Source organism: Catharus ustulatus, chromosome 6 (assembly GCF_009819885.2).
Source record: "Catharus ustulatus isolate bCatUst1 chromosome 6, bCatUst1.pri.v2, whole genome shotgun sequence".
Classification (NCBI taxonomy): domain Eukaryota; kingdom Metazoa; phylum Chordata; class Aves; order Passeriformes; family Turdidae; genus Catharus; species Catharus ustulatus.
This window is the reverse complement of record NC_046226.1, coordinates 52903381-52916604: the sequence shown is the minus strand read 5'-3', so window position 1 is coordinate 52916604 and position 13224 is coordinate 52903381. Positions and strand designations below refer to the sequence as shown.

General features: G+C 39.4%; 1 protein-coding gene across 6 annotated transcripts in view; it reads left to right on the top strand.

The window, feature by feature from the left end:
- SBF2 (SET binding factor 2) overlaps positions 1-13224 on the top strand; it is a 234905-nt gene that overhangs the window by 42905 nt on the left and 178776 nt on the right. For 4 of the 6 annotated variants that reach the window (XM_033062210.2, XM_033062208.2, XM_033062206.2 and 1 more), the window contains exon 2: positions 1682-1770. In XM_033062210.2, the coding sequence (XP_032918101.1) occupies positions 1682-1770 (89 nt within the window). The remainder of the gene's footprint in view (positions 1-1681; positions 1771-13224) is intronic. The other 2 variants (XM_033062209.2, XM_033062207.2) reach the window with 1 other exon arrangement.

The following is a 13224-nucleotide window of genomic DNA, read 5'->3' as shown; positions in this document are numbered from 1 at the left end:
CTCTGCAGCTTCTCTGGAACATGATCCTTCCTTTGGTTTTTAACTTGCTGGTCTCATAAGCAGAACTCAGCTAACCCTGTGTGATTTCAGCTGCCCATGGGAGTCAGTGTGTGCTACCCTGGGCTAACATTGCTTTTGGGAGTTTACTCTTTGTAGTTTGCATGTCCATTGTACCAAGAACATCTGTTCTGAGATTATTCCCAAGACACAACCACAGAACATGAAGTGTAAATATGCACAAACTGGAGAAAATGCTTCTTACAAACCCATCAAACTGGTTCTGCCTAAATGTCCCATCATATAGATTGTGGATTTTAAGATAGCAGCAAACTTAAAATATAAACTAGCAGGAAGCTTAGAGGAAACAAATTTTTTTTTTTTCACTCTAACACTGATTTATGCTAGCAGACTTGAGTTGTGTCAGACTGAAAATGGTTTTTTATGGTAAACCAGGAGAGTAATGTATTCATTGCTGCTGCCTGGGTGTCTGCAGAGGAGGCAACACATATGGACTGCTACTACTAATACTTAAATTGGGCTCATTCATAATACCAGAGCACAGCTTTGAGAATTGGACAAGAAAAACATTTAACAATTTTAATGCTTAATCTCAAGACTTTGTGATACAACCTTAGAGAAGAGATGATTAAATTGGATTGATTCAATATAGATTCAATTAGATATGATGGGTCAGCTATTGAAAGGTTTTTTAAATGGTTGCATACTTCAACTTTGCCATTCCTGTATGGACAGACTGAAGAATGAGACACCCTGGGGAAAGGGACCTGGGGGACACTGAAGTTGCATCTTCTTCATCAGGGGAAGAGGAGGGGCAGGCTCTGATCTCTTCTCTCTGCTGACCAGCAACAAGACCTGAAGGAATGGCCTGATGCTGACTCAGGGGAGGTTTAGTTAGGATATTAGGGAAAGGTTTTTTTCAGTATTTACTGCAGGATTTCAGAAGGTGAAAACCAAAATTCCCCTTTGTACGTGCATCCTGTACCATTCAGGATGACACAGCGCAACAATCGTGGTGTATTTGTGGTGTTTCCAAAATTCATCTTTTGTGGTGTTTCCAAAATTTATCTATAGCACTGTTGCTTCCAAAAAAAGGAACATGTAAAAGAAGAGGACAGTTGCATCAGAAAAGTTATCAGAAATTACTGGCTTTTCTTCACATCTTTGTGTGGAAAACCATTGCTGACTTGACCAAGGAAACCAGTGACAAATACTGGCAAAGAGCTTGTGTGTCCTGGATTCATCATGTGGAGTTTTAATCTGCAGACTTATTTCAATCTATAGGTTTCTTTTGGAAAACTGCTTGTTGAGAAACTTTTGCTTTCTTTTTGAAATATCACATTATCTGTTATATTAGTCTTTAACTCACTGCTGTTTGTAGACAGAGACTGAAATTATCGATAATCATCTGTCATTTGGAAAATGTGTATGAGAGGCAGAATGCAGCTCCTGGCTTCATTTCATGTAGTGATTCCTTGTGGTGCTGCTGGAAAATGTTAAGTTTGTATTTATTATATGACTTGCAAGACACATTTGAGGGAGCTTGTTCTGCCTTTTGTGGTGAAAATTTACTAATATTGGGTGTATTTTGAAAATATTCTCAAATATGCAGTAATTTAAATTCCACTACTTTGCCTTTAAGTAATTGAATTTTATCTTTCAGCAGGACCAACAGAAGGTTTGGGGAAAATAATACAAAGATTTCCCCAGAAGGACTGGGAAGACACTCCTTTTCCACAGGGAATAGAGTTGGTAAGTTTGCATTACATTGTATAATTTTTAGAATTTCTTTTCACGTGCAGCTGGAAGATACATCTGCCTTCATGTAATTATCTGTATTATTTAACCCAACAGGGAATGGGTAGAAATTAGTGAGCAGTTAATAGGTTTAAGAACAATAATTTTGGCTAACAGAAGATAATTTGTTCTGTATGCACAGCTAAGTAAATATTCCTAGAATATAGAAAATACCTGCTTCAAAATGATAAACTGTGTGTTTAAAAGCAATGCTTATTTGTGCCTTCATATGGCAGGTGACTTCTCCTTGTCGTGTCCAAATAATAAAAAAAGTATTTGTATAATGCAGATTAAAACTGAAATTAATATAAAATCCCAATAAACTGGATTTATTGGGATATGGGATAAAGCAAGGCTGGTGTGCAGGGATCTCTTTAAACAGAGCATTCCCAAGGTGCTGCTTCTTTGCCTTAGACTCTTCTTGTGGGATGCAATGAAGAGGTGTCTCTCACTCATCTGGGTCAGGAATTCACTCAACATCTGCCTCTAAAAATCCTGAAGAGAAATGGACTGTGGTCATATTCTGAAATGAGGTTTCTGAGAAGTCAGAGTGAAATTTCTGGGACAGGATGAGCTTAGAGGAGGAGATGGGCTGTAGGAAATGTTGCAATAGGAGTCTTTGTACTGTGGGGCAAAATCAGCTGCAGAGGACAAAGACAGTGACTCTTCACTGAGTTTATTGCACAGATGCAGCAAGCAGAGGAGGCTTTCACCAATGTGGTGCCTTCCAGGCAGTGTCCAGCTCCTTGCTCCATGCCACTGCCATGTGCTGAGCTCTCCAGGAAGGACAGGGAAGGGGCCCCTGGTGTTTGCTGCTCCAGGGAGAGAGCAGCAGAGGTGCTCCCTGAGCTGGTGTACGTGTTCCCTGGCTCTGTGGTTTCGTTTCTTCACAGCCTGGCATCAGCCTGGGGTTTCAGGGCTTGCCATGCCCTGATCATTGGGGTGAGCACGATTTCTCACCCACGTGATGGGGAATTGCAGCCTCTGTGGTGCACTTGCATAACAGCAGGTTTGGCAATGCTGAGCTCTGCTGAAACAGGGGCAGCTCCAAGGTTCAGCCAGGAGGGTTGATCTTGCCTCAAACAAGGGCAGAGGCTGAGTCATGGTAGGATTTACTGTCTTTGTGCAGATGTTCCTTACCTTGTTCAGAGAAAGCAACGGGTCTGGCTGCTGGTGAAGATGTGAAATAAATCAACACAGCTTCTCTTGAAGCAGTGAACCTTAATCTGTGCCCAGGTGTTATCTCCCATTTCAGTTTAATTGGATTTTAGCACTACTAGAAACACCTTTCTAAAGAAAGAATTAAAAAAAAAAAAAAGAATGGGACAAAACGTTATTTCTGTATCAGTTCTCAAATGACTCATTAGGCAAAGCCATTAGGACTTTAAACTTTCCAAATAAAACAAAATTTGACCATTTAGGAACATCAATTCAACCAGTTGGCAAAATCAGTCAAGTTTTGATCTGCTTTCCAAGGGTGGTAAATAAAATTTTAGTTAATGAAGATTCAGGAGTTAGAGATACTGCAAAGATCAAGTACCAAAGTAAATCACTTATGAATGTCATATTTTGGCAGGAAGTTTTTTTCAGGGTTTTGGATGAGTCTAACAAGAATCAACACTAATTCATGGAAAGGAAAGAAGAAAAGCTGTGTTACCATGTTCTGTTTGTCACTTTAAGGGCAGATTTAGTATCATTAAGGGGGTAATAGGCAAACCTTAAGGAAAAAGAAATAGGGGGGAAAAAGGTAAGAATAGAACAGTTGACAAATGTATATGAAACTGAGGAGAGATATATTTATTAATAACAGTTCTATGAGAAATTCAAGTTATTGTCCTCTTAAATGTACTTCCTCTTCTTTGAAAGATTGTATGAAATTGTATGGTTTCTGTTAAATGGAAAAAAAGCCATGGTTTGTATCTGAAAAACATGTCAAGCTCTCTTCACCTTGTTCTCACAAAGGAAAAAAGGCCAAAGCTTTTCATGCTTCATGGTAGGAGTGAAGGGAGATTTGCTGTGTGAACCTTGTCTTCTGTCAAAGGTGGTTCTCCTGTTGTGAAAACCTTCAGTTGATTATTGGTGATGATCTCAGTGTGCCACTGATTTCCCCCCACCACTCTCATCTCTTTTGTGAATTCTTTGTCTGAGAATTTAGACATTTGTGGGATTTTTCTAATATCTTTTTTAAAAAAAAATAAGATAGATTGAATGTGGTAATTTACATTGACATGTAATGGGTGATACCTCCACAGATCAGAGGATCACAGAACAGCCCAGGCTGGAAAGGACCTGGAAGTGTGCTTTGGTCCAGCCTTTCATGGGAAAGGAAGGCTGAGATTGTCCTACCACCCTGTCCAGTCTCACCTCAAAAACCTCCAGCAGTGAGAACTCCACTGTGTCCCTGAATAATCTAATAGTTATGTCCTATTCATGTTGTCAATGGCATTTTATGAAACAAGACAAGGGGGAAATAGTGGAAAAGCCCTATGGACACCCCTGCCCCTGAGCTTTACTGCTTTAAGATGAAAAATGCCTTCTGGGAACCCCTGGGGTCTCTGTAGCTTGTAGAGATGCCATTAGTCCAAGCTCCAGCCAAAAACTGATAGACAAAAATCCTCTGAGAGTTTTTTGGAGGGCTCTTCTCTTTACCACCCCTGCATGCCCCCCATCCTTGTGGGATTGATGTGATCAGGTTTCTGAAACGTAATTAAGGTGATGTAAGGAGTAGAGTTGTATTGGTAATTGTAAAGTTAAATAAGAAAACCACATCAAATAATATTTAACTTTTTTTTTTAGCTCAGTTTTGATAAACAGGCACCCATGGGACAAACTGGGCCTATTGGACCTGCCCTTGACTGAGTGAAAAGAGATCATTTTGAGAACATCTTCTCTAGGAAGGATGACCCAATTTGACCTTTTACTTTGACTGTATTTGTAATTCTGTAATTTGATATAAATATGTGGAGAATTTGGTAATTATGAAACATAATTGCAATCTGAACTTCACTGAAGGATGTTGTATTTAGTGTATATGAGTTCTGGATTAAAGGATTCAGAGTTACTCTAACTCTGTCTTTTTTTATGTGAGCAGCATGTTCTGGTCACAAACACCTGAGACTGGGAGTAAACACATTGTCCAGAATTCAACAGAAATGCACTCTATTCAGTTTTATTTGTCAAGTACTTTAATTTGTCTTGTTCAATAAATTGTGTGTCTTGTGTTTGTCAGTGGTGAGCAAAGCCATGAGTCTCAGCTGAGGGAATGATGCTGTCAGGAAGTGTTGGTCAGTGTTTTCTTACACCCCCTACTTGTCTGCATCCCCTGAAATGACCTAAAGATTTTTCTTAACTTTATACTTTTTACATTTGCCATTTCACTTAAGACTTCACAACTCTAAACTTTGTTCTGTTTATAACTGAATGTAGAATCTTTCATAAGCCACCTGCAAATTGCTGTGAAACATACCTGAAGTCTTTTACAATGGAATATTTATAATTACAAGAGCTGCTAAGGGTCTGAATAATTTTTTACCATTTGTTAAATTGTGATGTTAACTGTGACTAAGATATGATATTTTTTAATGTTATATATAATACATATTGAGTGTTACTTTAGAAGCAATAAAATGCTTTTCTTCCATTTGCTAGAACCTTTTGTGGGCTATTCAAGAGAAACATAAGGAACAATTTCAGTTTAGAATCTAAACATCTTCATTTTACTGACAAATAGCAGTCCATCTGCAATTCATTGACAAATGCAAGTCAGGGTGAGTTTCTTCCAGTTCCATGGAAGTAAACTGACTTTGAGGAGTAAAAAGAGATTTATGCTCATTCTTAATTAGGTATTTGGCTCAGAAAAGCATTTCAATCATTGGTTTTTAAAAGAATGCAGTTAGAACATAACTGCCCCCCATGATACTTTAAATGAATGTGTTTGGGTATCCTTCTCCATAATCTGTTTCTGAGAAGTTTTTTCAGATGCAACTTAAGTGTAAAAATAACCCTGTAAATTCAGCTGAGACATACAGAGCAGTGTAAGGTTAGGGCAATCAAATTTCTTGTTCTTGCTTGTAGAGAGAATGCTTGAGAAGAGTGTGTATGGTGGTTGAATGAGTTTGCTTTACATTTCTGCATATTTTTCTTATTTCTAATGCAGTTTTAATTCCACTGAGTAACTTTCTAGACATCATAATTAGTTATACATCAGAGGAAGCTTTGCTATGTAATGTTATACTGTAAAGTCATTTTTGTCCCAGGGCCAAATTAGCTAAACTAAGTGTCATCTGCATTACTCAGTGTTGGGAGGCTGATCCTAATGAGACCAGTGAAAGTCATACCTAGGAACAGTTACATTGTCTTGAGTTTGAGCTGGGTATGATGTGTTCTGCACTTTGTGAGTACCAGGCAAGGAAATTTCCCACTGTGACTGCTGGTGGAGTTAGCAGCATTGTCATGATTTAATAATTTGCATTTCAAGTATGTGCAGGTATAGAAATTAATATATGTCTAGACAAGCTAATCACCTATCCAAATAATTACTTAAATTATAAAATTTATTTTTAATTGGTAAAAAGTGCTATTTAATACAACTATTTGAAGACTGCTTACACAAGTTGTGAGACTAAGAGAGAAAGAAAGGCTGCAGGTGTCCCTTTGGGATCTGGAAGGTTGCCTGCTCCCTTCTAAAGGAGGAGTTGGAGTTGTTGGAATCAGATTATTCCTCCTTTGTGTACAGCTCTTGCTGTGGAGCTTAACATTTCTGCCCCTTTGTTTTGCTTCTGACAAGAACTCTTAAATGGATGTGGAATATGTCTTTTATGAAAGACTGGATTCAACTTTCAAATTCCAACTAACCTGAGATACAAAAAAACCCAAACAAATGAGAGTAAGGAATGGTATTTTCAAAGTGTGTTTGTATTCTGACTGATCTAGTTGGTCTTGTACAAATTTCCACTTCATTTTTACATACTTAATTTATGAGTTACAACTCTACCACCAAGATCTTAACTAATATTTGCTTCTGTTGGAGTTTTTACAGTTGGAATGGGGAGGGGAAAAAAAAAACTATTAAAAAAACCTCACCAAATTTGTCTTCAATGTTGCACTCAATTGAAGACATTTAGAAGAAGGCCAGATTTTAAAGTAGAAAAGTTTTACAGAAGTCCCAAACTTCTGAAAATTTCCACTGCAGTCTCTGGAAATCATTACACATTCAGTCAAAAGCAATACTTCTAAAATTCAAGCGCTGATCTCTTAGTATTACAGTAAATTCACGAATACAAACCGCACTGAGTATAAGCCGCATCTCTGGGTGTTGGCAAATATTTCGGTTTTTGTCCATAAATAAGCCGCACCTGAATATAAGCCGCTCTGTTGTTCGCAGCGAGGACCCGCATGCAACAAAGTTGCCAAATAGTAACAGAACGGCGGCAGGGCGCGGGGTTTACTGGCTCAACTAAGGCTGTGCAGGCTCGGCCCGCTAGGGGCTGCTGACGGGGCCAGGTGGCCCAGCCCGGCGCTGCCACTTGGGGCTGGCCGCCGCCTCTGGGTTCGCTCGCCCCGGCCCCGCTCCCGCCGCAGCGCCGGCCGGGCACGGAGAGAGCGCCCCGCTCGCGCCGCGGCACTGGCCGGGCACAGAGCATCCCCTGCTCCTGCCACGGTGGTGGAGGGCGGGGGCAGAGCACCCCCCCTCCTCCCCGGGCCGCGGCAATGGCGGCGCGCCCCCCCTGGTCCTCCCCGAACCGCGGCAATGGTGGCCCGGGGCCCCCCCATCTCTCCCCGGGCTGCGGCAGAGGAGGGAAGAAGAGAGCTCTCCCGCCTCTCTCCCCGCCCCCCGTGCTGCCTGCAGGGAGCCAGGGCAACACGGTAACACTGTAACAATTGCGGAATGCCGGCTTTTACTGGCAGGTGCTTGGCTCGGCGCCCTGACTGGCATGTCTGGGGTTGTAAATGTCAGAAAATTATTCACATATTAGCCGCCCCCGACTATTAGTCGCACTTCCGGGTTTCCACCAGAATTTTTGTCAAATTGCTGCGGCTTGTATTCGTGAAATTACTGTATTTTTGTTTTGCCACCTTGACATAAGGCATCTTTTCTGAGAAAAAAAATCTGATGCTTGAACATTTCACTACTTATTTTAAATAAGACATGAGAGACAACTAGGGCTGCAGATTAGACAGTTAAGGCCTGAAGTGATTAAAGTTTTAAGGGAGTTAATCTTTAAATGCTTCAGTCTTAGCTAGCTGATCTATAAGCCAATTTTTCTCAAACATTAATGCTTTTAAGGACCTGAATAAAGAGTTGTCTCCAACATCCATTTAACTTTCAGTGCACCTGGTCAGCTGCAGAGGTTTTTGTTTAGTGGGGGAGTTTTTGCCCCTCTTTCCCCTCAAACATCTTTTACCTCTCAAGAATCATGACATATGTAATTCTTCAGTGAACAACTCTGAGCTCAGTGTAGCACTTACAAATGCATTGTGTTGTTTTTATTCTCATATTGCAGAACAGGTGTTTTCAGCACTTAGTAGGAAACAGATGATAGCAAAAGTGCAGTGATTGTTCTTGTTTTTTTGGTCAGAGTGCTTCTGGATTTATATTCTTTGACCATATTATACTCCACTAGACAATTCAGAGTGCCATTAATGTGGTGTATTTTTCAGTTATATTTCTGCTGTGCTGTAAAGCAGCTACATTCTGGTTTTAGAATCTGGTCTTACTAAACTATGGTGTTAATTATTTTCAACCTTATGAATAGCCTGGTTATGGATGCGCTTTGTGTTTTTCCAAAAATGCTAGTTTATACTTGAAAGTTAACTTGGATGAATGCAGCACATGACTGTAAAGTGACACATGTTTTTGAGAAGCTGAGCATGTCCTTCACATCAGAGGAGGTTCTTTAGCCTAAGTGACCTATTCCACTTTGGACTAATCATCCCTGAAGATCACTTCAGAATAAATCTATATGAACACAAATCCATGTAAGTTTGGAATGCAAGCAACAAAAGAGCAATTTATCTGGAAAGACACAAACATTTCTAGGTCAGTTAAAACTCCTGTGAGTGCTGCACCTTCTGGGTTTGCAGCCCTGTTTTTATGTTGACCCAACCACACAGAAGTTAATTAAAATGTATTTGTGTGCACTATCACATCCAGCTCTGGTGTTATACAAAACTCCTGTTCCCAGTTTTTCCTTGTGCAATGTGCAGATGATTAGATGATTGTACCTAAGTTAGTTGTGTACAGTGTCTGCATTTCCCCATCTATTGTCTCCACAAATAGCAAAGTTGAGCTCAGCATGACTCAAAGAAGTTTAGCTTTTGAATAAAAGTAAGCACTATTCTGAGATGGCCAGAGGGTTGGACATGAGAAGGCTTTGGATAAATAAAATGAAGAGGCTAAGCTGTTCTCCTTGTGCTTTGAGAATATGGTGAGCAAAAGGATTCTCTAGCAAAGGAGATTCAGTGTAAACAGTAATAAATGTTTAAATAGGTGGAGCTCATACCATTTGGAGTGAAAAATTTGAGCAGTATTATATGTTTCTGATGGAGAATGACATGGGAAGGGGAATTGCTTGCATAATCTCCTGACGCTCTTCTTAGATTAGTTAATCTGGAAAGCAAAGGCTCTGGCTCTCTTGTGCTTGTTTGCTTCTCTGCAGAAATAGCCATGAGAAGGTACCAGCCTGGGACATCAAGATGGAGATGAATGAAGAAATACTGTGGATTACCATGGGAGATGGGGGATTGGGATACCTGGTCTCTGGGGGGATTGTCAAGTGTTTGCCCTTGCTGTAAAGTACAGCAAACTTTGTCACCAATGGATCATCTTCTTGTGACTAACAGAGGGGAAGAGAGAGATTTGAACAAATCCTGAAAGGCACTGAATTACTTCAGAACCACTTTCCAGTTTGTTGTTTAAAATTCCTATGTTTTGTTTCAGCTCCTTATTGCAGGTTATCTGTCAGCTTTCTGTAAGAACTTGGAACTTCTTTTGTGTTTGAAGTGCTGTAATTTAGACAGTTTTTTGACTGACATTTCTGGGGTTTTTTGCTTGGTTGGTTTGGTTTTTCTGTGTGTTTGTGCAGGGAGCTGAGAATTGGTGTGGTTTTGGAGAAAGGCAGCCAGCAAGAGTGTTGTGTGTTGGATTTATAACCATATATCCAGTTGTCACAAAGCCATCCTCTCTGGGGTTGTGTGCAGGAGCAGAAAGGCAGATGATGTGCATCTAATCAAACACAGTCTATTGGGCTGGAGACAAGATTGTGAAACTTGAACTGGGTCGCTGAATGTGTTCTGGGAATCCAGGAATAATTTATCTGTGAAGTTGATTCCTATGACTGTAAATCACTTTGGAATGTTTTCTAATAGTTCAAGAAAACAGATTAATGGAAAATAAAGGGTATTTTACTTTTTTTTTCTGAACAAATTTGTTAGTGGTTTGTGTTTTTTTAAAACTGATAGTTTTCATGCTAAGCATTTCTAATCAGTAGTACTTGTACATAATATTCCCCCAACCCCTCAATTTGACCGACCTTTTAGTTTGTACTCCTCATAAATTTTGTTGTGTTTTGATGCAGGTTTCTTCTGCTGGCTTAAATCATCTTAGTGGTTTTAAAACTTGGCTTCTTAAACTTGAGAACTTTTTTGAAGCCTTTACACAGCATAAGTGCTTATTCATAATAAATTATAAAAGGTGTGTCCTAGTTGTGTTCACCAAAGAAGAGAAAAGAGCATTAATAAATCTTGTGATGTTACTTCATAATTCTGTGCATTTTGTGGGCCACAGCTCATTTTATCATTGCATTATCCAGTGGGAAGCCAAACAGAAAGATCAGTGCAGTGGCTTTCTGCAGTTCCCAGTTGGTATAATTTCTGATTTCCAACTTCCATCCTGATTCCAAGCTGACTCCATTGCTGCAGTGTCTGACTGAGGCTGTGCCATGCAGAATCCTTGTCAACAGTCTTGGAAGTTCATTACCACTTTTTAAAAAAAAATTAACAAATTTCAAAAGTAGTCTGTTGGCCTCCAGCACCACCTCACAAACTGAAGTCTCATACAGAGCTCAGTTTATGAATCCTGAGGTTGGGATGTTGCTTTTTTTATAAAGCAAACACTGCTTAATATCATTTCATTACAGCATGGTGGTGCTGGCTTTTGGCTGATGGCATGGAATTGGCAGAACCACTTTGAAATTTGCAGGTTTTACTGTACAACCTTTTTAGACTCTTGTCTATATCCTAGTAATATGTAACTGTTTCCTTTTATACAAAATCTGGCATTTGTAGGTAGAAAAAAAGTTTATGAATGAAGGTTGGAAGATAAAAAAGGTGGCTAGGCTATTTAGATGGCCTTTTTCCTTCTGTATTATTATTTAGTAATGTGATATTTTATAATCTGGTACTGTTCTGATCCTAATTTCAGTATGTATTTGAGAAATGACTATGAGAATTTCACTGAAGAAGTCTTAAGTAGAATTCAATACATAATAATTTTCTATATATTTGTTGTAACAGGACTGTGGGTTTGGTCATAATAAGGTAAAAGAGTAAAGAAATAATGTACTTTTATATGCGAAGTACAATTTGCATTAAGAGGAAGAAGAAAAATAGAACTATATTCAGATGTGATTTGTTAGTGCTTATTTTAGGGCTAGTCACCAAGAATAATTTTTTTCTGTGAACTTCTCCTGAGTGGGGATCTGCTACAAGCATGGCCTCTTGTAATGAATTCCAAGTGTGGGACCAGTAGTTCTGCCAGCAGTTTACCTGGACTGCTCCTAGCACCTTTCCTTCTTTACTGTCCTCATTGCTCTGTGGATGTCAGAAATAAATCAGTGCAGGCCAAAACCTTCACAAATGGCGGGTTTTGAAGATGAGTGCTAGTGGTGCAGCTGATCCATGGAGTGTTAGAACTTGATTTAATGCTGCTGAGAGACTTCTCTGGGGTCTCTTGGGTTGCAGTGTCTGTGTTTTTTGAGGACACACTGTCAAAGCATCACTTGAACTGGTGCTTTTATTTAGCTGTCATGGATACAAGCATAAACTGAAAAGGAAGTTTATTTCTATATCAGTAGTAGAGTAATAAATGAAGCATTTCAACTGGCTGCTTGTATGAATCTCTGAAGCTCTAGCTTGCAGATTTGGAGAGGATGCAGTTCAGGCTTTGCTTGCACAGTTTGCAACTCTTCCTCAGCCTGCAGTTCATTAATTCTGAGCTGTGGAGTGAACCTAGGCAAAGAGGGAGAACTCAGACACCCAAGACTTCTCTTGGATGGTGTTTGGAACTTGAGCTTCCCTGACTGCCTATCACAGGTCCTGCAGGTTTGTATCACCGACTCTCTGTGTGTTTCCCTAGAAAAAAGAAAATTCTCCCTGCTCCCCCTCCTGCCCTTCTTGGATTTATGTCTCTAACATAAAGGTTACTGATGCTCTAAGGTACTACTGATGCTTTTGAAGAAACTTTTCTGCCTGGATTTTGTCATAAAGGTGTCCTCAAATTGCTTGCCTATGTTTCCTTTACACTGGCTGGTTCTTTAACTTGGATGTGAAATGATCTTTTAGTTATGTCAACAAAAGGAGATCAGAAAAGCAGATCATGCCCTGTTACTGACCAATACTGGTTATCCTCAAGTCAAAAATGTCTTTTTTCTTTTTTAGAAAGTATCTTTCTAATTTGAATCTCTGCCAAGTTACTTGGACAAAAGCAACTAGTACATATATAATATTAGGACTAAAGCAATTTAAATATAATACATAATGTGTAGTCACGCCTCCCACCTCCGAATAAAATGATCTGCTGTTTTACTGAGCTGCTAGTATTTCTGTTGTCAGTTTGCCATAAATTGTGGGGAATTTAATATGAGAAATGGCTTTAACTTTCTGTTCTTGTCCCTCTCCCTCTTCTTCCCTGATCTCTGTGTCTTCAGAGTTTAGTTTTAGCTCTTTATCCAAGTAAAGGCAGTTCAACACAAATCCATTCTAGTGTGTGTAAAACAGGCTGGTAGGACAAGGCTGGATTATGTAACTACTTTGTGTGGATTCATGCAGGAGATTAGACTGGATTATAATCAAGCCAAATATTCTTTTAGTAATAAAATGCCCAGTGCAATTATGATTTTGCTGCTTTTTCTTAGGCTTACCTGTGAGCTAGGAATGTAGGAAGCATTATTCTAAAAAATGTAAATAAACTTAAAATTTTTGGTCTGAGAGAGAAGATCTGTTTTTTTAGTTTACTGTCAGATCTGTGGTATAATGTAGTATTTTAAAAACAAGCAATACTCCTGTTATGTACATGGCATATGCAGAATCAACCTCACTTCATTTTTTAAACTATATTGTTTCCTTTTTGATTTGTTGTAGCAGTGGACAAGAGAGATGTTTATTAAAATCACGGCTTATAAGCTTAGAATG